Raw genomic sequence first — 23,086 nt, forward strand, 5'->3', positions numbered from 1 at the left:
CTTTTTTTTTTCTTTCTTTTTCTTCTTTTTTCTTCCCTCTCTTGTGTAGAGGTAGCCAGCTGTTTAGCACAAGGTAAAGGGATGCCAGGATTTTGACATCCTAACTTCCTGCAAGTGTTTGCAGTAAAACAACATACTGCTAACATAACATCAGAAATTCTTGCAAAAACACATGGAAACTAGCATGGCGGTCCTGCTGAAACTCTTACCTGTTGGGCAAAACATAGGCAACAAACATGTACCCTAAATGGAACAAGCACCTAACAAGTTGGACAAATGGTACAATTTTGAAAAAATAAATTTGTAGGTACAAAAGAAAATACATAATGATTCTTGTGATGCTGAATCCTGTGATTAATCCCCACAACTACCAACTGAAGATGGAAAAGCACCATCTCAAGTTTAGGACCCTTGTGCTGGAATACCAAATTAGGGTTGAGGGGCCAATTTTTTTGCCACTGATAGCTTAATAACCTAATGATCCTCCATTAATTAAGAACTCAACAATCCAACCATTAATTCCTTTGGCTTGTATTTCGGAAAGGCTGACAAATAGGGAGAAAGACAAAATGGGGGGGAAAATGACAGCAAAAATAGGACATGGTCTAACATAATTGAAAAAACATAACAATCCTGTGAATTCAATGCGCTATTTCCAAACAGACCTTAAGAATTTTTGAAATACCATCAGGAAATACCATATATGTGGAAGAATTATAATTTAAAAAGCAATGCAACAACATAAAGACACCAACACCCATAAACAAAAATAATTAAATAATGAACAGGGTTTTTTTTTTTAGAAAGAAAACGAATGAGGTTAAAGGGTTGAAAAGGAAAGGAGTGTGTGGTACCCAGATACCATTCATACATGTTGTCAGAAACCATGTGACAGAGTGGCCCTTACCCATTCATGTCCACCTAAAAGAAACCACAAAATGAGACAAAAAAGTCCCCTAAAGTAGTCTTTAATCACATGAAAGAACAATCTTTACTTTAGCCATCTTTTTTTCTTTATAGAAAAAAAAAATTTAACATCTTTTCTGTTCTGCCTGTTGCATAATCTATTGGATGACAGATAACAGTGACAACAAGGGCAATAAAAACTTGAAAAAGAGTGACAGTGAGACAGCTTTTACCCTCCCCCACTTCAGTCATTTAATTTACGCTTTTGGGCTCCATATCCATATAGTAGTTATACTTCTGCTACAGTTCTTTAAACTTCTTGGGGTCTATTTCTGTACACATAATGACATAGAACTATTCTTCTCCACCAGGAAGAGAACCTGAATTTCTATAGGAGGCTCAACAACCTTTTTTTTTTAAATCTCACATCAAAAGATGGTAAAAAAAAAAAAGTAAAAAAGAAAGACTAAATTACAGATGATAAGAGAGTTACTATTACTAGCCTTTTGTTTCTTCTTCTTCTTTCTTCTTCTGCTGCTGCTATTGCTGTGTGGTCCAGCAGACGGTAACACACACTCACACACACTCACAAACTCACCTACAGAGAGAGTACTACACAGTGAGGAAAAACAGAAAGACCCCACTCTCATATATCAGTTCATCTGTCCTTTTATGTATGCATTATGTATTCATTGTAAGTAGTATGTATTGATGATGATGGTGATCTTGCTGAGATCTTGTCTACAGATCTTTTTCTTTGTTGTGGGTATGATTTTTTGGCTATACAGCTAGAGGATTTCTTTTTTTTTTTTTTCTTCCCTGTATCATGCTTTCCAATATTTCTGCAAAGATGAACAAAAACAGCCCAACATCATAAAGCAGTCCCCATTTGACTAGAAAAGTATAACAATTGTATGCATGTGCCTACCAGATCCAATCATTTAATATATTCAGGAAAAAAAAAAAGATATTTTGATTATCTCTTACCCTAGCAAAGTCAATCTCCCCATTGCTGGCCATGCTCATCTCTGCCAACTACATGCCAATGGTTCCATGCCCGGAAGAAAACCTGAGGAAAACAAAATTTCTTTCACTTTCTTTATTGGGTCTTCCAAAACTAAGAAAATATTACTTTTTTTTTTCTTTTCCTTCTTTCTCACCTGGGAATTTGGAGAAAACAAGTTTTAAGAGAAGTCATATTGAGAGTGGAAGTTGTGGGCAATACAAGGTTACTGTTAGAAGAAGATGTAGTCGAAGTTATAGCATTATCATCAACCTCCAAAGCAGTAGTGGAGAAGACGGTGTTATCACCAGCTGACTTCTTTGGAGAAGTGAACAGGTTATCAGGGAGAATGTGCTCCAAACTGCTCACATGACAATAAATAAAGTTCGAAAATTTACGAAATGTGGTTACGATTATAGAATTAGGTATTTAATAGATACTAAGTAGAAGTCTAGAACTCCTAAAGCAGAATACAGCGGGATTTAAGACAGAATCTCGAGTATAAGTGTGGTGTTTGCTCTTGTTAGTAACTTTCTCTATATATCTGGAAAGTTCAGTTTTCTTACCTTTCACGGAGATCATTTTCTTCAGTGCTGCTCTTCTCCTCCGTACTACTATTATAGCTGTTGCCATTACTATGATTACTAACTGGATTCACCTCCAGTTCACCATCCGCAACTCCATTTCGAGATGCCACCGCATCTGGGATGCCACCGTTCTCTGCGGCAATAAAATCGATATAGATCTCATTCTTGAAAATCATAACCCAACACCCCGAAAAAAAAAAAAAAAAGATTAAAGATTTGGCTAATCAACCTTCGGGAACTTCTTGATCAATGCCATCAGGTTGAAAAATGAGGGTCTGACTGTTGGGAGTGCGAGAGGGAGTAGGGGAGGGCACAGGAGACCCGGTAGACAAACCATGAAGAAATTGATGATGGTTATGATTCTTGAAATCAAGAAGTTGCAGATTCATTAGTCTTCTTCCTTGGAGCTCAATAGCTTGCTGCAACTCAGCCTGTTCCTCTAATTTCCTTCTCAATAACATCTCTTGAGTGTTCTGAAACATTCTAGCTCCTACATTGACACCAAATGCTACTTCACTTGAAAGAACTAGTATTGCGAACTGAAAAAAGTACACCTTTTGCCTAGTTCACTTACCAAGGTGGAGGTCAAACGGCTCTCTAGAATCAAGCCCAGAAGGGCTTGAACAAGCTGAATAGTCTCCCCTTTCCATCTGTTGTTGTTGATGAGGCTGCTTTCTGGAATGGGTGAACAAGAAAACAATGAACCAATGTAGATGTTGCGAAAAAAAAAAAAAAGAATCAAAGATGGTGAAAAAAAAAAGGATTAATAGACCTATACTTGTCTGGAACTTTTCCCTTCTCCTTGTAAGGCTTCACAAGCACACGCGAATCGCACACAAAATGAGGATTCCCTTTGGCTAATATTAGCTTCACTGTTTCCGGATACACAAATGTAACAAACCCAAACATTCTTTTCTGCTGGTATGGAATCCTCACATCTTGCACTGGTCCATAAATGCTTCAAAAGCATACAAAGAAACTACCTTTAGGCTTTAGCCAAAAGTTGTTCAATTATTCACCTTTCTTAATTTAAGGCAAATAAAAAGAAAAAAAAAAAAGGAACGGAAACCATTGAACCATTAATTACCTGAAGTAATTTGAAACATCTTCTTCTCTAAATGTGCTATCAGCTGGAAATGTCAAATAGATCTGTCTAGAACCTGGGTTCATTGCCCCTCCCAGTCCCATTGCTGAAAAATCATTCCTTTCAGGACGACATCTACCAAACTTGTGAAGCTCTTCCCCCATCATCAATGCAGCTGCTGCAGCCGATCTAAAACAGCACATTCAAAATGCCATAGTCAACTAGCTAAACCAAAATCCCATTTTCAGAAACCATTTAAAAAACAGCAACATGCAGTTGTTATGGGTATGTATATATACCTCTGAGTGTCATTTTGTTGCTGAAGAAGTAAATTCATGCACTTGTTGTAAGGAAAAGAAGCACCGGTCATAAACTGTGAGGCTGCAGCTAGCTTTTGTTGCTGCGCAGCTGCAGCTTTTGATCTAAGCAGTTCTTGGCACTGTTCGAACTCACTGAGTTTACTTGGTGAACCAACAAGAGTAGCACCATCACCTGACTCCCCTCCATGAAGAAACCTACAACTGGTGCCATTCTTGCAAAACCCTCTAGCAAAATACAAGCAAGGCTTCCATCCAAGCCCAGAATTTGCATCTTCAGACCCAAAACACAAGCCTGGAACTGAAAAACTTCTTCTATGCAAATGGGTATCACCGTATGCAGTTGGACTCATAGCTAAATCCAACCGAGGATCAAATAATTCATCGGTCTTTGAATCATTGAGGAAAGAGAAGTGGTCCTGAAGTTGATACTCATCAATGAGATCATTACTGGTATTATTGTTAGTGCTATTGCTGTTGTAATATGGAAAAGCATTAGATAATGACATAGTAGATGATAAAGATGAGGAGCCAGTGTTGCTGTTATTATTACTAGTACCATTAACAATACTAGCATAAGAGAGTGAAGAAGTAGTATTCGGACTCAACAGAGGCCAAGAATTTGAAGAAGGTGAAGATGGGTTTGTGATGTCAAAGCCGTTATTGTTGCTCGTGATTCTTGAAGAGGAAATGGATAAGGAGCTGGGTCTAGAAGAAGTAGGATTAAAAGGAGAAGGTGAAGAAGGAGTAGAAGGTGTTGACGGTGTATTAGAAGAAAAACCCAAATGGGTTTTGGCTTGAAGGATGAGATTATGCAAAAGGGTTTCTGGTCCAAAAGCTAAACGTATCATCTCCTTATCTCCATGATCCTGTAAAAGAAGGCAACCCATAATTTTTGAGGCATTTTCAGGGTCCAAACTTTGGATCCTTGAAAAAACCATCTTAGTAGCTTCATAAGAATCCATGGAGGAAAGGAAAAAAAAAAACTCAAAAGAAAAAGAGAAGAAAAACACAATAAAGCAAGCACTACTAAACACACACTTTCAAGAGAGAGAAAGAGAGTATTTAGAGAGAAAGAGCAAAAATGATAGGGAGAGGGAGGGTGAGGAGTAAAAGTGTGGACTTTGTTGAAAAGGGCAAATAATAATGGAATGGGATTTGTTATTTTAGTATGTAATAATGATTTTGAAGTAAAAGGAAATAGGATTGCTATTATAGCTAAACTTAAGAGATGATAAAGATGAGACCTTTTCTCATCTTCCTTCCTTTAACTCTTGAAAATCACACTACCCTCTTTAACAAAGATAAAGCCTTTGTTTTTCCTTCAAGATTGGTGGAGAGAGAGAGACAGAGACAGAGAGCAAATGAAAGAAAGAAGAGGAGGGCTTTGATGATGGTGGAGGTTTCTCTTAGTAATAAAACTTGGAACCACAACTTTTGATGGCAGTGCAAGCCTGCAAGCAGCAGCCTTGAGAGAGTAAACTCACTCTCACACACACTCTCTCTCTCTCTTGTTTTTTTTTTTTTTTTTTGGGTTTTTCACTCTCTTTTTGCTTTAATTTTTATTTTTTAAGGATTTTGTCTTTACAGAAATGGACAAAACAAGGCTTAGTGGGAGAGTAGATTCAGATCTGCTTCTAAACTTGGAATGGAAACTGTTAACTCCACTCGCCCTATTTTTCTGCTCACTTAAATACCTCACTAAATTGATTTTTCTTCTTTTTCCAAAGTATAATCGAAAATTGTTCAAGAATGTCAACTAATCTGGTTAAAGATTCAAGATCCCTTTTTATTTTTTCTTTAACTTTAATAATGATTTCAACATTTCTCTTTTATCAATTTAAAGTTCCTGTTATAACTAATTACGCTGTGAATAACCTTTAATTATTACATATTATATATTAACACGTGTGTTAGTATACAGAATTATTTGTTCTTAGAATTATATCTTCATTTATTATTCAATACAATTCCTACATTCAGCTCAGACATAAACTATAAATCCATTATTTTCTTGATGTTAGAGTTAATGAGAATTTAAGTATTGTTTGGCATTTCATTTGCAATGGCTGTTGTTAAGGAATTTGTAGTTCTTATTGAGAAAAAAGAAAATACCATAAATTAAAGTTAATATTGATTGAAGTCTAATCGCAAATAATTGTAGTAAGAAAGACTGTGTTAAAAGAAAGACAACTATTTACTCCTTACATTTTGACCTATTGCACTAGTTGGTCCTTCGTATCCTTGGTTAATTTATCATTTTATATTAAAATTTTAAAAATATATCAAATTTGTACTTTAAAATGCGTTTTTTACTATTAACATCAATTAATGATTAAATCATCCTTTTTCCTCCTTTTTTTTTCTTAATATACTCTTACTAACACTTGCACCATTAACTTATCTTTAAATTGCTGACAACACTTTAGACAATATAGATTTTAGTATATCAAATTAATATGCGGTTCAAGATTCTTGTAAGTATCATTGTAGGAAAATATAAAAAGTATTTATGAGACTGTCCTGTCAATCTTTCAAATTCTAAGCGCCAACATCAGTTGAAGATCCCATGATTATATACTCATTTCAGCCTCAAGAACTCATCCATGAAGTTTCATCCTATTTGATTAAGACTTCGACATTAATTTTGATTATAATTTTTTTAGCTATTGTCTTGTACATATTTATTTTTTATTGTTAGCTAGTAAAAGTTGTTAGATATATGGGCAAGATTGTTCTAAAAACAATGGTAAAAGAGATATGGTGGTCGAAGAGTAATGGAGGTGTCCTGAAAAATATTTAATTACTATTATTTTTATATTAGTAATAAAAGGAAATAGCCAAAAGCAATTTAAAGCATATGATGGTAACCAAAGGGGCTTTAGTATACTATCCCAAGCTAATAGAAGATTTTTATATAGTTTTTTAAATATGGGGGGTATCAATTAGTACAATAAATAGAAACGCAGGGGTAAATAGTAAATTTATCCTCTAACAAAAGAATCCGAGTAGCAAATGACTTTTGAGCGAGTGAAAGGTTAAGTACACGCGCAAGAACATGGAGCGTGGAGAAAAGTTACCATGAGTGTTTCAAATAGTGCACGTTCACTTGCCATCATTCTGACAAAAGTACTGTAAGATGTAAATTTAAAATTAGATTCAATACTCAGAAATGGCCTTTTCTTGTTTCTTTAATTTTTAATGTATTTTATTTTGGTAATACTTGTCTACATGAACCTCTACGGATGCTTTACTTACCTAAGCCAATTAGATTCCTGAAAACTCCAAAAGAAAAAATAAATAAATCACATGTTGGTAATAAAATTACAATCAGCAGCATCTCATCTCAATCCTTTACTTCATTAAAAGGGACTGGCATTATGAAAGTTTATTCAATTTTGGGTCAGACCAGTGTCCCTCTCCAATCACACCTCTCTCTCTTTCTCACTTTAATTTCTCTCCTGGTCCTTTGCCTTTTCCTTGGGGTCATCATTACTCCATTGCTGTTTGCAGGGATAATTTGGTAATTCTACTTCATCATGCCCATTTAAAAGCTTTGAGGGGAAACAAATAATTCAATCCGGGTTGTCTTTATCAAGTGGGTCCTCTTGCCTTTTGTGTATGTCCAAATTATGGTCAGAAAACTCATATGAGATTAAAGCCCTTTCAAAATTTTTAGTATTAATAATAATAATAATAATAATAATAATGTTTTTTGTATTGTCCCTACTAGTTTTTGAAAATTTGATTTTAGCTGATTTTACATTAAGCAACCGAATAAAATCTGATCGGTAAAATTAAAATATTAGTTGTTGATAACTAACGGATATGATTTATTCTTATTTGGCCAACTATTTAATAAAACAATATTATCTTTCTTTTAAATCTCATGTAGCATTTCCAAATTTTCATAGGATTATTATATTTTACCATCTTCTATAAATCTCCTAATCTAAAAGATTAACAGCCCAGTTATAGCATTTACTTACTAGTAAAACAGAATGACTTTTTTTTATTTATTTTTTTTCAGAAATATTGAATTTCAATGATAAAACCTTGTATTTGGGTTATTTATAAAACATAAAAATAAAAATAAAAAAACTATTCTTTTATGATAAATTTTTTATTTGGTTATGCATGAACATAATATATAATATGTCTATAGGTGCGCATTTTGCACTTCTTTTTTTTGGTTAAAATTGAGTTATTTATTGCATGTTTTTATTTGATTTTGCATTTATTTCTCTTTAATCAAATAAAGGAGAAATAAATTATATTGCATGTATAAATTAAACAAGTTTCATTATTTCACATATTAATAGTAAGATTTTATTAATATTTATTAAACACTTAAAAAATTAATTATTGACTATTAACTATATCAGCTAAACCAACAACACATTAAAGCTAATCGGATATCAATTTGTTAAGTTTGTTAGTATATAAAGGTAACATTATGTTGAATACTTTATCTAGTATTTCCCACTACATTTCAAGAAAAACAATACAACAGGAAAGAGAAGAATAAGCATTTCAAGCAGTGCTGCAAATGACAAACAAGGGTGAAGAGGCAAGAGCAGGGAGGACCCGTGAGGATCGGAATCCAACAGGACACAAACTAAATTCTGGAAATAAATTTAAGGTTGAAGTTAACGTTGTTATTGCTCGAGCTTATGAAGAATGAAAAAAGGAAGAAGCACTCTTGTTGGTGACTTGACGTAGTTGGCAACAGCATGGCCTGGTATAATTTAAGTAATAAGTCAATCAAGGATATTGAATAGTAAAACTAGGATGTTTCTGCTTTTTTTTTTTTTTTTTGGTTCAAGGACAAATAATTAAAATGAATATTGAACTTTATATCAAATATTCACACCCATGATCAAGTATTGAATGGAAAATAATTTATAAAAGTATTGAATAAATGAAATGATGGGCTTACTCATAAAATGACCCTTAATACAGTCAAAACATTCCAACTGCAGTTCAAATATTTCTTTAATAACATATAATGTCCATATGTATTGGACAATTTTGTCTCTCTAGGAATACATTATATCCCCTTGGATGAACAGTCGTTCTCCCAATTGGAGACTGTAATCATAGTTGGAAATTATAATCTAGGTGATCATCAATCTTGGGCACTTGTGTAGAGAGCTATTGATTTTGGATCTTTCTACATAAAGAGTGAAATATTAAATTTCTTTTGCCTTTTTTATTTATTTATAGGCAATGATAATGTTTGAGATTTAGATGATAGAATAAGCACATGGCGATTTATTTCTTGTGTTCTATAGCCATCAATTGGTCTTCGAATAGGCAATTGTTATTTACTTCTTCATGTATTCAAGCTAAATTTGTAGGTGCAACATCTTGTGCATGTCAAGCCCTCAATTTGGCCAGTTTTCTAAAACCGAGAAAGTCGATTGTAACATGAATTTTGGAGGACACCTGATAAAATTTATTAAATACATTTAATTTATGACGTTATTTGTAGATCGACTAAATGCAATATGTTAATATTTATTTTAATTTATTTATGAATTATGTGACAGATGAAGTCCATTTAAGAATTTTTTCTTTCTTTGAATTTAAGCTACTCATTACTGTTTATAGATTATACCCGCATCAAGATTTTGATTGAGCTTTTTAAGGTTATTATATTAATGCTACTTGTATGAGAGCTAGTTTATGCTAATTCATGCAAGCTTTTGTAGTATTTTTCCTTCTAATGAAGTGTCAAATTCGGGTTAAATAAACACTTTGCTTGATTACTGTTTTTTTACTTTCCTTTGAATCTGTATCAACACAAATCCATGATTCAAATTTGAGGAAGTGGGTTGGGCATGGGTACTTTAGGTGTTGGACTACTCAGAAGGAAATAAAGAAAAGAGAGAGAGAGAGAGAGAGAGAGAGAGAGAGAGAGAGAGAGAGAGAGATCTTTATAGCATTTATTTTATTTTCATTGGAAGTGAAAAGAATTTCATGGTAGGAGTGACAATTTATTGCCTATTAAATAAACGAAGAAAAAAGAAGGATCCCTGTTCTTGGAACTTGGTAGAGTGTTGTTCTCTAGTTCATCTCCAAACTCTCTACGTTAAAAAAATAAAAGAATGGTATTGCCTTTCCTGTTAAATACGATTTCTGTTATACTTCATGTACAAATATGAGTGCATGTATATATATCGTCAAGTGTGTCTACAATACCCAAAATTACCTAGAAGACCTTAAACTAAATATGCCCTCCTTCCAAGAAAATAAGAACTGACCAAATAATGCTGCCTAAGATCAACATGTTTTGTTTTGTTGCCTCCGACAAGGGTTTGATATCTTTATCACTATATTATTTTCTTTCGTTGTTTCTCTCACCACCTCTTTGTCTTTATTTCCAAGCCTTGAATTCTAGCCATGTGCAGATACATTCATTGTCCAAAAGGTAGTCCGGCCTTTTTTACTAGTAGCTCAAAGCTTAAAAAACCAATAGGGCAGCAGGGCAGCAGCCTTCAGCCTTTCATCTATTGTCTGCATGTTTATCTGATCTTTTTTTTTGCATCATAATCTGTGTGATTAGCAGCAGCACCGTAGCCTGACTTTTGGTCCCAATATGCAACTAAATAGCACTTGTATTGGCAGGCTGTTGGCTCTCCAGATCATTCAACGGACAAGACCAGATAAGTTTTCTTACATCAGTTAATCTTGGTAAATGCATTACAATTGAAGCATCTCATGAAACTCCTAGAAGTTAAAAGAGTTGGTCAAACAATGGCTCGACCTTCTAGTCTTGTGCCTGTTTTGAAAGAGACGAAGATTATGCTTCAGACTGTATTCACTTCGTCTTTTTACTTAACAATACCCTCTAAGACATCTTTACATAATCACAAACTTATTATTTTCCAGGTTGCTGAACAAAAGAGCAGAGCGCATTGCGAAGAAAGCAAGAAACAACTGTGTGAATTTACATGACAAACGACACTTACCCAACATTAGTGGAATTATAGCAATATAAACAGAAAAAAAAAAAACAGAAGCACGCTTTTGCAAGCTCATAGGATGATCTTCTTTCAAGCTTTAGTTTCCATGGCATATGATGTGAATGATTAGTGAGAATGCATACAGCCGCACTTCTCCACTTTTGTCACATGATATATGACTCTTATATAAAAGGTTAAAGTTTCTAAATAGTAATAAGTAGAGTTAATTCAGCAATTAGGATATTGTTTTTGTTCTTGACAAAGCAAATGTACAATAATGACTACCTATCTCAGTACCATATGTATAATTGCCAAGTTACGTGCAATTCTTCTTTTCAGAAAGTTGAAAAGACAAAGCGAAAAGCAAATGTATCAAACAAAAGGAAAAGCAACCTACGTTTGAAAATTGAAAAGTGGGATAGTGTATAATGATTTTAGTAGCTGACATAGTATCATCACTCAAGACTAAAATGATCTTGGCTTTCTTCAAATTGCATCGCGCAGTAGCTTTTCTTTGCGATATTGCTGGAATCAAGCACCAACTATCAAGTTGCAAGCTTCTTTTCAGGAAAATTCCAATCCAAGAGAACAATCACCAAGCTCCAGAAGAAAAAGAATAGAAGATCCCCAAGATTGATTATAAAAATATACAAATTAGCAAACAGTTTCAAAGTATGACAATTGTGGTGTCCTGATACAAGTGATCATTACAGCGTCCATTGCCGATCATTATCAATCCACAGCAGCAGGCTTCCTCTCATGTTAAGAGAAAAACTAAAATATTTAAAATTGTCTAATAAAGAAGCCCCTTTTGTAACATTAAATCAGGGAAATTCAAGAGTATATAACATCAAGAAACTCACTTTATATCCAGCGTGATTAAAGAAAATCACAAATCAATACAACTTCAGCTCAAGAAATTTGATATTTTTTCACTAGGATAGTCACTGATACAACTTATATACTACTATAACCATGGAACAGCAGACTTCAATGTTGCTCCGATTGACTAAAATTCCTGCATGGGCTCAAGTAGAAGGAATACCAGGAAACTATTTGTCCTGTTACAGTCTCACTACATCATCTTCCACTAATTTCTTGATTGATGCTAAGAATATTATGCATGCTTAAACAGCTTCATGCTAAGCCAATGGAAGTACACAGCAACAACCAGTATAGGAAGTGTCAAAGGTACCAAGAAGCAGTAATACCTGCACAAAGAAATATATAAATCCAGATATAAAGAGGCTGAAAAATTATTCTTATGATTTATAAAAGCTCAAACAAATTGGAGACTTAGACATATAACATCAAATGTAATCCAAAAGATTGAACAGACGATCAAATGTTCTTCAATTTCTAATACACTGCCTCATAAGAGTTTAATTTCTTCGAGCTGAAATGTAGAAGGCAAGATTAATCAAACCCAGCATTACCTGTCGTTTTGAATGGCTGACATGATAGGACTGCTATATAAAGGAAGAAGCTTTGATACAATTGCTGCAAATATAAATCCCACCAATGAAACAGACCCGATTCCGATCAGTAAAAAACCCCAAAACGATGACGATTTCGGCATATCCCTTCGAGAGGCAACCTTTTTTTGCAATTCTCCTCTGGACATTAAGAGCCCATCACAAATATAATCACTGAACAGTAATTTGCACAATCTTCTTGATGACGGGCAGAGGTCAAATCGGGTGCGTATTTCTACCAGTTATTTTTGGTGGATCTTCATATAACTAATAAGATGGATAAAAAACGGACAAGTCTACCCTGCCCATAAGTTTATAACCCGAGTCCATACTTTGTTAGCAATAAGTAGCCCAGAATATATATCCACCCATTAAAGTAGACCCGGTATTTGACCCGAGAGAAATGAGAATATCCAAAGGCCAAACCCTTAACAAAACATAAAAACAGATTCTCTTAAAAGTTCCCAAAATCAGAACCCCCGAAACGTTTTGCAATTGTAGAGCAGTAGTTTGGAGAGAATGGCAAACGCAGATGCAGAAGCGGTGGACTTCGAGCCAGAGGAGGACGATCTGATGGACGAAGATGGAGGCGTGGACGCCGACGCCTCTCCTAGGGCTCCACTTCCAAAGCTAAAGTCAGCAATTACCGGAGGTGCAGCTTCATCACTTTCTGCTCCTAGGAAGACTAAAGGCCGTGGCTTTAGAGAGGAGGCTGATGCCGACCGCCAAACTCGCCTTGCCTCTCGCGGTGACTTTGATTCCCTCGGCACCGATGGCGGGCCCGGCCCCCAGCGATGTTAGTACTCTCTTCATTTTTCTAGTATTGGTCTTAGGTTAGAATTTCTTAATGTTATCTTTTCATTTACATTAGGTTTTCTGTTTGGGGTTTAACGTTAACTAGAAAATTTTATTAAGGATATTTATTTATATCTCTGTAATTTTTTTGCTAAAAACCAGATATTTTAGCACTCTCTTAAGTGGAAACATTGTGCATTCTATTCTAGGAATTGTCTACCCACTTGCTGCTTGTGTACAAGCAAGGGAAGGAAATATTGCACCCTTCCAATTTTTTGATCTGTTTTCTATTTCTGTTAGTTTTAGCATGAACCTATGGAACTGGAACCTGCTGCCCTTTTTTTTAAGCTTCTGAAACCATGCTACATGAATCCTTAATGATTCCTCAACCAATTTACTGTATTGGAAATCCTCAAATCTAAATGTCAAGAATAAATTAATTCAGTTTCTAGGCGATATTTATTTCTTTAGCTGACCTCAATAATGATGATGGTCATTCATTCGTAATCCATTGCATTAATTTGTGATCTGAAACTTCTACTTGCTCTTTTTTTATTTTTGGTGCAGCTATTGAAGGATGGATTATCTTAGTCACCGGTGTGCATGAGGAGGCACAGGAGGATGATCTGCAAAATGCTTTTGGTGATTTTGGTGAGATTAAAAATCTGCATCTAAATCTTGATAGACGGACTGGGTTTGTTAAGGTAAACAACATTTTTTCTTTCTTCCTCTTGGCTCCCTTTTGGCAGGGTGGATTTTTTTAGTTAAGATGGGTTTCATTTAAATGATGTTAACATCAATTTCAAATATAAAATGCAAAACAAACTGTGAAATTGATGAATTGGAGTGCTGACAATTTAGCACTTCTTACTGGTGACCTTTCTTTTATCTGTCCCTGCTGAGAACTAATTTCAAATTCGTCTCAAATCTTGGGAATTTCTTTTTAAAGAAAAAAAGGGTCTTGATAACGTGACATGTTCAAGGTGATTAACTCAATAATCTAATCCCTTGCTGTATATAATTTTTAAAGATAGTGTGTCCTTTATCATCTAAAATCAGGCCCCTGGCAATGTTCAACGTGGATGTGACATACAGCTACATTAGAGCTTGGTTGCTTAAGTCTTGTGCTAGATGTATTAAAATATTTGTAAGAAGTGGCTTCTGTGTTGAGGGAATCATGTTGTCAATTGATTAAAGGATTACAACCTTGCAACCTTTGCACCTTCCTGAATTTTATAAATTTATAATATTGTAACTAGCAACGAAGGCAGGTTTATCCCTGGTGAGTGGATGACTTGCCGTGGATTCAGTTGGATACAAATTCTAGTAACCTAGTTATTGAATTTTGTTGTCCTTGAGTGTTTTATATTCTTGATGACATCGTTCCTTGCAGCTATTTTGCTCATGATAGATAACAATCTGATTTGCTAATATATTGTCCCAGTAGACTAACCTTAATTTTTTTTGGCAAGGGTTATGCACTGATAGAATATGAGAAATTTGAGGAAGCACAAAATGCAATAGCCTCATTGAATGGAACAGAACTTTTGACACAAATCATCAATGTTGACTGGGCATTCTGCAATGGGCCCACCAAAAGAAAGAATATGAGGTTTGTCTCCATAGATAATCCATTGTGAAATTATTGTATGCAAATTAGAATTAAGAGGGAGACATATTTAAATAATTATGAAGGAATCTCTCTTGTAATGATCATAGAAACTTTACAAGGATGAAATAAATTTCAAAATTAGGATTTTCTATCTTAAATATGCATAGTGGTTTTTAAATTACATCTAACCTAGGCATGTTTCTAGTTTGCCACAATTCCTCTTAGTGTGGTCTTGTCATTACAGAAGGATCTTGTAGACTGTGATATTAGGTTGTTTTAACAAACGCCTTTTACTGCTATCCACCAGGATCAGATGAGGGAAAAATCTTGAAAGGAAAAATAAAATTGACGATATTCATGGGAATTTATTCTGAAATAGTCCCAACATTATTATGGGGCTTGGTTTCGACTTTTGAATGAGCAACTCCATAGGTAATTAAGAATTTGGTTTTAGTTCAGTATTCTATGGAATAGTTTTGGCCTGTGCACAGTTCATAGACAATACACGGGACAGGAACTATCTAAGACTCTGGTTGGGACGAGATGCTTTTCCTTTTGATGTCTTTGCATGAGTTGTTATTTGACTGCATATAACATTTTTATTCCCAAGCTGGATTCTCTTAGGTCATCTGTCACTTCTTCATGTTTGGTGACCTGGTCTTGTTTTAATTTTTGCAGATCAGGACGAACGCATCGATCAAGGAGTCCGAGGAGGAGATACTAATAAGCTGTGTTGTTTTCTGTTTAGAGGGTGTGTGGATTCTCATTGAGGCTTTTGACATTAAGAATTGTCATGGAAGATTACCATTTATGCATGTTTTGAATGGGTTTATGGATTGATGATGTGTTTGCTGCGAATCCTTCACTTTATCTTCCAATTCTGTAACAGTTCGGCACTGATTTATATTTACAACCGTTGAGCTTAGTAATCATGTTTTTTGATGATTGGAATATTTTTCTTTGTAGTGATCTTATTCCTGAGGTTGAATTTCCCTGTAAGATCTTAGCTTGCAAGTCCACTGTAAAATGAAGTACTAATTGGCTCAATGATTGGATGCTAGTGTCATTTGGGTTTTGGGGTGGATGAAAATGCACTAATTTGTTTAACTCGCTGGTTGTTCTATCTTAATTAATTATTAGCATAACAATCCAGAGCTGACTCATTTGAGGCGGTTTTGTATATCAGAAGATATATGGACTGAGTAGAGTTCTAGGATTGAACATACTACTTTCTACTCACGGTTCAGCTTCTGAGTGCCTAAACACTAAGGTCAATTTTTTTATTATATATAATTTTCTTAATTTTGATATCTGAAAGGTCAATTAGACCCCGGACCATTGATTTCCGGTGTGACGAGCTCTTACTATATTTGGTGTCTCCCAATTTTCCTGGTCGTAAATGGTACTTGTCCTTTCACGATTGAGTTTTTTTTTTTTTTTTCCACTACTGATAGTCGCATTGCCATCCTCAAACATCTAGAGAGGCTCCAGCAGTTTAACAAGTCACGATCATTTGAAATTCCCAATCTCACAACAAACCAATCCTTCTACTTCAGTTCTGTTTTAAAGTTTGTGCCTTCCATTTATTCATTTATTTTTTTGAGGAATAAGTTTCTGCCTTTTAGAACGAACCTGCAGAAATGTTTGAAACAGAACTGAAGCTTTATTTTTGTTGTATCCGCACGTAAATCGTTTGATGCTATGCCTGAGAAAGAATCTAATAACCATCGGGCCATGCAATCATTAAAAACTTGCTTTACGAACAGCTACCCCAATCAATCACCATGGACCGTCTTGATAAAAGTGATATTCATTGATGCCCAAAAACTTTCCAAACTGTTTCTACATGTGCTCAGATGGAAAAGGTTGGTGCTTTTTTTGCAGAAATTCCAATCTCTGCCGTATTATTTTACTGTACAAGCTGTTTAGCTAGCATTTCCTTTTCTTTTGAAGGTTTCAGTCCTCAATTTTCCCTGTCACAGCAAGAGAAATAAAGAGTACGAATTTTGCTCTGTCCTGTGTTAAACTGTACAATAGTTGTCGGATCCTAGTCTATTCATGTCTGTGTTGCTGACAAGTCCTTTTGTAAGGCTGTAACTTGTATTGGTTGTTTTTTTTGTTCCCCATCTCATGATGCCACAGCGGTCCAATAATTAGTTATGCATGAGCTTGTTGGAGTGCCAATAATCCGTGCCCACCTCCAAAGCGAGTCCTCAACTCGTTGCATTTCTGCCAACTGCCATTGAACAGTAAGGTAAGTAAAAGTAATAATCCCCATTCTTCGACGATTATAAGATTCCGACTTAAATCTATTATACTTCAATAGTTTATATGTTCAGGCATTTCAGTGTTTTAGTGGATTCTCATTTCTCGGTTAGTTTGCTATGTGATATTCAAACTTTGGACATCCTCTATTATAAATCGGCTTAAACGGGCTTTTAATTTTACGATTAAATATTAGGAAATGAACTGAGGAAAAAAGAAAATACATAAGAACTGCTTACTCTGCCATCTCGCAGCTCAAAAACCACTGAATCCTCTGAAAATGGAATTGGTCTTGTTGATGCCACCTGTAACGTGTGAAATACATTAGTTTCATGCACTAATGTCTACCAGTCGTCATATATCCATGCTAACCTTTGGATCGCAGTTTCTATTAGTATCTCTGAAGTTTCCTGCATCCTTCTCCCAGCTAGCTGAGATATCTTTATCTATACAAGTTTCTTCATTCTCATCTTCTGTCTCTGCTTGTCTTTGATCATCATCGTTTGTCTTTCTTGCACAAGGGAAGCCACAGTTTTTCCATCTCCATGTCTTTTGGTCCATATACCTCATGTATACTTTTCCGTCTGAACCAATCAAAAAAAGCTGATTATCGAAGCATGGGCTAGGAGAAGTGATCAGGGTCACGCCTGTATTTGGTTTCCCATGTTCAATCCAGTTCCAGCCTTCACCTGTATTCCAATGATATTCAACTAGCCCACCGTCTTCTGATAGCATGAATAGTGAGCCTGTAAGTGATACAGATGATGACCTCATTGCAGTTCCTGGCAATCGTGATAGAATCAAATGTTGAGACTGATGATGCTCATGCCACAGTTCTGTCACTTTGTTATACTGATATAGTCGACCATTCCTGCCAGTGACAAATACTATTTTTTCTCTGATCAGCTCCTGATCTATTATGTTTGCTACTTTTGTATTTGGAGGGTGTCGGCAGTCTTTCCATTTAAACTTCCGCAGGGCAACCTGTCAGTGATTTGGATCATTAATCAGCATAAGGGTTACAGTTTTCTCTTTTCCCTTTTTCTATCCTTGCACTTTTGCTAACTAATTAATTGGACAGATGTACGTGTTTTAGTTGGTTCTTGCTACTTACTATAAACTGTAGTAGTCTTCCAGTTTTGCTCACAAAGAAGAGTGCATCTTCTGCTGTAACTTTCTTAGCTTTACCTGGAATTCCTTCCCATGGAGGTCCGCCAGTTACTTGCTTTCCTTTTCTCATAGCAGTGCAGTTTAACCATGCCAGATCATTACCACTCCTCTCTCTGACAAGCAAATTACCATGAATATCGACTAAAAATAAACTTCCATTGTAGTTTCCTAGTGCACCTTTCATTGGTGTTGAGTGATCATGCCTCAGCCAAAGCCATACATTTTCAGTATTAAGATATTCAAATGCCAAACCACCGTCTGTTATGAGAAAAAATGATCTGCTTTCATGCATAACTCGTAGACGGAAGTTAGTGTTGATCCAATTTTCTGGAAAACTATATTCTTCTGTAGATATTGATTCACTAGCACCTGCAACTAAGTAATTTTGTTGTGCTTGACTTCCCTTTCGCCTTCTTGTCACTGACCTTGAAATTCCCGAATCATTAGGTTCATATTTTATGCCTATGATGCAATTTGTGGGTCCTCGTTCTTCTTTGCAGTACTCTGCATTCCATCCTTCTGTCTCTGGTGCATCTAACATTGACCACAGATACTTAACTGATGCTTTTCTCCTGATATTAATTTGATAATTTGGACCTATATTATCTCCTCCTAGTCCTGGTAAATGTAACTCAGCGAGTCTACCATCATCCAGTGCGAATATTATTCTGCCAACTTGAAGCTGTAGCCCAGCAATTCCTTTAGCAGCTTTTGCATTTGGGGGATGAGTATGACTCAACCATGGTTCAGAAACTTGGTTATCTAGAGTACCTGTCTTTGCATGAAAACTTGATATCAGGATGCAATACTTTGCTTCGCATAGCAGAAATTATAACCTGAACATAAAGTTTGCCCAATTCAATATTATGTTGTTTTATCTATCAACATTAGTCTCTACTCAATTTTGATACTTGATACAAATGTTCAAATGCCATTGTATGATGCCTTTCTAAAGTGAATTTTCCAGTAAATTCTTTCATTCACAATCTGAGTCAAATGACTATTAGAATCAACATTTTGATGCATGGAAAATATATTTGGAATGCTCGGTAATAGAATTCTGCTTTTCTGAAGCCTACTGAGATCTCCTTCCCTGCGATGCATTCTAATTCCAAGATTTATATACTAGAACTGTTATAATATTCCATTACCAAAACAATCAAAAATTAATTTCTTAAGATTTAAGTACTTTACTCACCTGAATGTTTCAGAATCCGATACTCAAAAATGTATCCAGTGGTTGTTGTGAAAAATAATGAAAAATTTTCATTTGAATCATCTTGTACAACGGGTGTCATGGAAGTCAGTCGATGATCTTTGGGACTTCCATGGATAATCCATTTCCACTTCCTCTGATTTAATCTTCTCTCTACCAGTTTTCCACTCTGTTACATACTGAAAGTTATGAGCAATGGCATATGTTCATATACTGGACTGTAATTAGTATATTTTTAGATCTTCTCTCTGATGATCCTTGTATATATGCATTTATATGCAAATTTTACATATAGCATTTCTATCCCTGTCCATCCTATACAATTCAATCATCCAGAAAAATACTTGCTATTTTTTTGTTAAAACATGAATTGATGGTGAGTACAATTATTACAATGTCCATTAACTTATTATTCTGGATATTATCATGATAATGAATAAAAATCTATCTACTACAATGATATAAAGTTTTCAAGTCAAATTTGATGTGATTTGTGATAGGATGCAAACTCTTGATGTATACAAATGTTACCTTGGTCAAAAGAAACAGGGAAATGGAGTATTCTCCACTTAAGCCATTAATGGTGTAACCTGTTGATGGTATCAGCAAAGCATCTTCTCCTGTTCCTTCTGTCCATATATGCTTCTTCCATGATGGCTTTGAGCTTTTGTCATATTCATAAAGGTCGCCTATTGAACTGTATTATAGTATCGCATTTAGCATTGTCCTCAGAGTTTAATAAATGCAACTCTCTCATTCACTCCCATCAATCGGCTATAATTCATTTTTAGATGTTCTCAAGTAAATTGAATAATATGGTCTTCTCCATTTTCCAATATTTTAATCGATACTTTAACCCCTCATATCTTCTCTTCTGGTAAGACCATTTACTCTTCAATATCTAGAACTTGCTTGAATTTTGATTGTTAATTAGAAGATACTAAGAGTTAGCCAGCTCCTAAAAGAATGAAATGTTAATTAGTCATATCTGTCTAACAAACATTCAGTTTGCTGTGCCTGCAGATTGGGAGGAAGAATGGGATCACCTTATCGTATATAATACTTCTGGTCTAATGGTACCAGCATCAGCAATTTCTGCGACATTTCCACCCGGCGGTCTTCCATGGTGTACCCATCTGTTCTTTGTTTATAGCACAAATGTCCAAGTGAATATTAGAGTCTCCTCGTCAGAATCTACACTGTAAAGAAACTGAAATTCAAAATTAAGGCATTAGCTTAGCTACACTGATATAGATATATGAAGTTTTACCTTGGAGGTTCAACCTCAGCCAGTTCTAACAATAAGCCCTCCTTTGTGCAGAAATAAATTCTCCTGGTAAATAATGTAGAATAAGTCAAGTTAGGTATCAATGGAATATCTTCAGTTATGCTGTATTGAAGTATGATTCATTCTTCTGGTATGTATAGTTCAGTAATTGAAATGGTGCACTCACAAACCATCATATGAAACAACTCCAGACTTTATTAGGATCATAGAACTTTGTTCTGCTTCTTTATTCGTGGTTGAATCAAGAGTTGGTGTGAATGCGACCCAAATTGGTTGTGAGCTGTCACTGAGTTGCATCTGGGAACAAGAAGAGATTAAAATCAGATGATACAAGCAACAATAATGTTCTGCCAGTTGCAGTATAAGATAAATTCAACTCGGTTAGGCAAAGGATTTGTCCTAGTGCAAGCACAGGCATTACAAATTCAGATTAAGTGATTGTTAATGCAAATGTACAATGAAATAGCGGAAGTTATCTACACTACAGTTTGGTTTTAATTTCTCTGTATTTCTTTTACCAGTTTATAGTTCTAGCATACATTGTCTCGGCAACTTCATTAAAAACTTAGCTTAATCTGTAGTATAGCTAATTAATAGTCGGCCAACAAGGGTTTTGCAGAAGAGAAGACAAGCTCAAATTTCACAAGTGTCCCGATCAAATTCAAGTCTGCGTTTCGGTCCAAAAAAAAAAGGATCCCTCGGTACGTAGACGGATCTAAATTCTTTATTTTAACAAAAATTGCAGATTAGTACGTCATCAATAGTGTGTAAAAACTTTCTGATTAAAACTGCATGTATATTGGGGAAAAGATATACTTCCAACTACTATTTGATCAAAGGTCTTTTGCTGTACAGGCATGTATGGGATATTATAACCCTGGGCCTTTCCAAAATAAACAGCATAGAAACAGCAAACAGACCAACAGAGGGCAAGCCCCAGTAACCGTAGATTTTGAGAACTATACAATCAAAGACCAAAAGCTGTTTTGTGGTTAACGTTTGCACCGATATACCTGATATAGAACTCCTACTTCTGATAAAGCAAGAATTGTGTGATTGACAAAAAAGACACAGATCGCATGACCTGCCAGTATCGGAAGATCATGGGGTGCTATCACCCACTGTACTCCATTCCAAAACCTCTCGTAGACAGACCCGCTTTCACCAGTAACCCAAATGGATGTCTCAGACATTCTAGTCAACGAAATTCTCTTTCTCTGAGGCAGAATAACCTCAGAATTCTCCTCTGCAACTTCTCCATCACCATCTTTCTCTTTCAAGCTCTCAGTTTGCCCAGAAACATCGTATTCTCTTTCTAAGTGTTCTTCTTCTTTATTTTTTGTTACTTGATCAATTGAGCCCAGCTTTGTACAGTTATCATTAATACAAGAGACTAGGTCATAAGGCAGTTTCACTTCAACCCAGGTATTGGATTCCTCTTGGAACTCCCAGAAGCGATCAGTTTTCTGCTCGAATTGTCGATTACTTTGTTTTACATAGTCTTGTGGGCAACAAAAGGCAGAAGAAAGAATCAAAAAACGGCTCCCTGACATGAGGACCCAGAAGAAAAATACAAAATGGAAAAAAGACATAGCCGCATAAGAGAATCTAATAAGAGGGCCAGATATAACAGAAACCATTCAAAACTAAGATATGCAGATGGTGTCATGTGTAAGATCGGTTAGTTTTGTCCACCTTCCTGTGGTGCCCCATACAGGACCATATCAGAAAAGGCTTAGAAAAACTCGAAAAGCTTGACATCACCTTTTGAAAGATGGAGCTCTTCTCACGGCCATGTCAGGGCCGTATGAGAGAGAGGGGGAGAGCTATGGGGGGTCCATAGATGGAAGAGGAAGGGGGTAGTTAGTGCAGATATAGTCTTCCTTAGATTTTAACTACCAACTATTTGTCAACTCTTTAGAGGTAATAATAGTAAGGAAGTGAAATCTTGTCGGAGTTGCTAACCTAAGCTTTGTAATTTGAGGAGAATGGTAATGTTTTTTCTTACCTAATTTTCATGACTATTGCGGAAAACAAGACTTTTACTTAGAACTTGCTATTATTTATCATGGACTTCAATCAATGATATGTATTAATAATTCATTTTCTTCAGACTTAATGCTTGCTTTTCTTTTCCTAAAGTTGCTCCTTTATTGAACTCCATCTCCATGCATTAACTCCACCACAGGGAATAGATTCACTGCATTATGTGTAGCATTCAGATGAATTCCTTCTGCCTGCTGGAAAAGAAAAAAGGATCAAATGATACTGATATCATAGCCGTCCAATCCACCATGGTGGTGGAACCCATTGGATGAGAAATCACTGTTTGGTTGAATCAGTGTGCAAAGTTATAAAATTTTCTAGGTAAATTTCTTTTTCTTGCTAATACATTGTGAT

The 23,086-nt window shown here is 35.4% G+C and overlaps 4 protein-coding genes across 8 annotated transcripts; 1 reads left to right on the forward strand and 3 right to left on the reverse strand.

Annotated features, from left to right (window-relative positions):
- Nucleotides 1-977: 977 nt before the first annotated feature.
- LOC8274324 (zinc finger CCCH domain-containing protein 22) lies at nt 978-5,441 on the reverse strand. Of its 5 annotated transcripts, none has more exons than XM_002513479.4 (9): nt 3,880-5,436; nt 3,584-3,769; nt 3,275-3,454; nt 3,071-3,171; nt 2,726-2,986; nt 2,476-2,629; nt 2,067-2,270; nt 1,894-1,975; nt 978-1,748 (listed from the first exon to the last, which is right to left on the reverse strand). In XM_002513479.4, the coding sequence occupies exons 1-8, from the start codon at nt 4,860-4,862 to the stop codon at nt 1,942-1,944; spliced, it is 2,103 nt and encodes a 700-aa protein (XP_002513525.1). In that variant the 5' UTR covers nt 4,863-5,436; the 3' UTR covers nt 978-1,748; nt 1,894-1,941. The 5 variants fall into 5 exon arrangements, with proteins under 5 accessions (XP_002513525.1, XP_015571218.1, XP_015571217.1 ...); XM_015715732.3 differs by having other exon boundaries at nt 978-1,504; nt 3,269-3,454; XM_015715731.3 differs by having other exon boundaries at nt 3,269-3,454; nt 3,880-5,435.
- Nucleotides 5,442-11,654: 6,213 nt separating this feature from the next.
- LOC107260834 lies at nt 11,655-12,640 on the reverse strand. Its single transcript, XM_015715653.3, is given in 2 exon segments — nt 11,655-12,113; nt 12,302-12,640. Coding segments are annotated over 2 exon segments (372 nt in total). The 5' UTR covers nt 12,490-12,640; the 3' UTR covers nt 11,655-11,929.
- A 120-nt stretch (nt 12,641-12,760) lies between these two features.
- Nucleotides 12,761-15,700, forward strand: LOC8274322 (RNA-binding protein Y14). Its single transcript, XM_002513477.4, has 4 exons — nt 12,761-13,136; nt 13,703-13,839; nt 14,608-14,747; nt 15,426-15,700. Exons 1-4 carry the CDS (start codon nt 12,860-12,862, stop codon nt 15,469-15,471), a joined length of 600 nt encoding a protein of 199 aa, XP_002513523.1. The 5' UTR covers nt 12,761-12,859; the 3' UTR covers nt 15,472-15,700.
- Nucleotides 15,701-16,541: 841 nt separating this feature from the next.
- On the reverse strand, nt 16,542-22,720 carry LOC8274321. The gene is made up of 10 exons (XM_002513476.4): nt 21,700-22,720; nt 20,853-20,983; nt 20,669-20,731; nt 20,445-20,534; nt 19,930-20,095; nt 19,381-19,567; nt 18,127-18,953; nt 17,385-17,996; nt 17,252-17,317; nt 16,542-16,983 (listed from the first exon to the last, which is right to left on the reverse strand). The coding sequence occupies exons 1-10, from the start codon at nt 22,324-22,326 to the stop codon at nt 16,876-16,878; spliced, it is 2,877 nt and encodes a 958-aa protein (XP_002513522.3). The 5' UTR covers nt 22,327-22,720; the 3' UTR covers nt 16,542-16,875.
- Between the last annotated feature and the right edge of the window lie 366 nt (nt 22,721-23,086).

The sequence above is a fragment of the Ricinus communis genome, chromosome 4 (assembly GCF_019578655.1).
Source record: "Ricinus communis isolate WT05 ecotype wild-type chromosome 4, ASM1957865v1, whole genome shotgun sequence".
Classification (NCBI taxonomy): Eukaryota; Viridiplantae; Streptophyta; class Magnoliopsida; order Malpighiales; family Euphorbiaceae; genus Ricinus; species Ricinus communis.

What these genes read in the sequence shown, in the direction of transcription:
- LOC8274324 (XM_015715732.3), bottom strand. Translation starts at nt 4,862, where the DNA reads ATGGATTCTTATGAAGCTACTAAGATGGTTTTTTCAAGGATCCAAAGT. An exon ending in AAAGTTCCAGACAAGTATAG is followed by an intron (nt 3,172 to 3,268) that starts GTCTATTAATCC and finishes CACCCATTCCAG; the next exon opens with AAAGCAGCCTCATCAACAAC. An exon ending in GCCGTTTGACCTCCACCTTG is followed by an intron (nt 2,987 to 3,070) that starts GTAAGTGAACTA and finishes GTGTCAATGTAG; the next exon opens with GAGCTAGAATGTTTCAGAAC.
- LOC8274322 (XM_002513477.4), top strand. Translation starts at nt 12,860, where the DNA reads ATGGCAAACGCAGATGCAGAAGCGGTGGACTTCGAGCCAGAGGAGGAC. An exon ending in GACGGACTGGGTTTGTTAAG is followed by an intron (nt 13,840 to 14,607) that starts GTAAACAACATT and finishes TTTTTTGGCAAG; the next exon opens with GGTTATGCACTGATAGAATA. An exon ending in ACCAAAAGAAAGAATATGAG is followed by an intron (nt 14,748 to 15,425) that starts GTTTGTCTCCAT and finishes TAATTTTTGCAG; the next exon opens with ATCAGGACGAACGCATCGAT.
- LOC8274321 (XM_002513476.4), bottom strand. Translation starts at nt 22,326, where the DNA reads ATGGTTTCTGTTATATCTGGCCCTCTTATTAGATTCTCTTATGCGGCT. An exon ending in AAGTAGGAGTTCTATATCAG is followed by an intron (nt 20,984 to 21,699) that starts GTATATCGGTGC and finishes TCTTGTTCCCAG; the next exon opens with ATGCAACTCAGTGACAGCTC. An exon ending in ATAGAAACTGCGATCCAAAG is followed by an intron (nt 17,318 to 17,384) that starts GTTAGCATGGAT and finishes CACACGTTACAG; the next exon opens with GTGGCATCAACAAGACCAAT.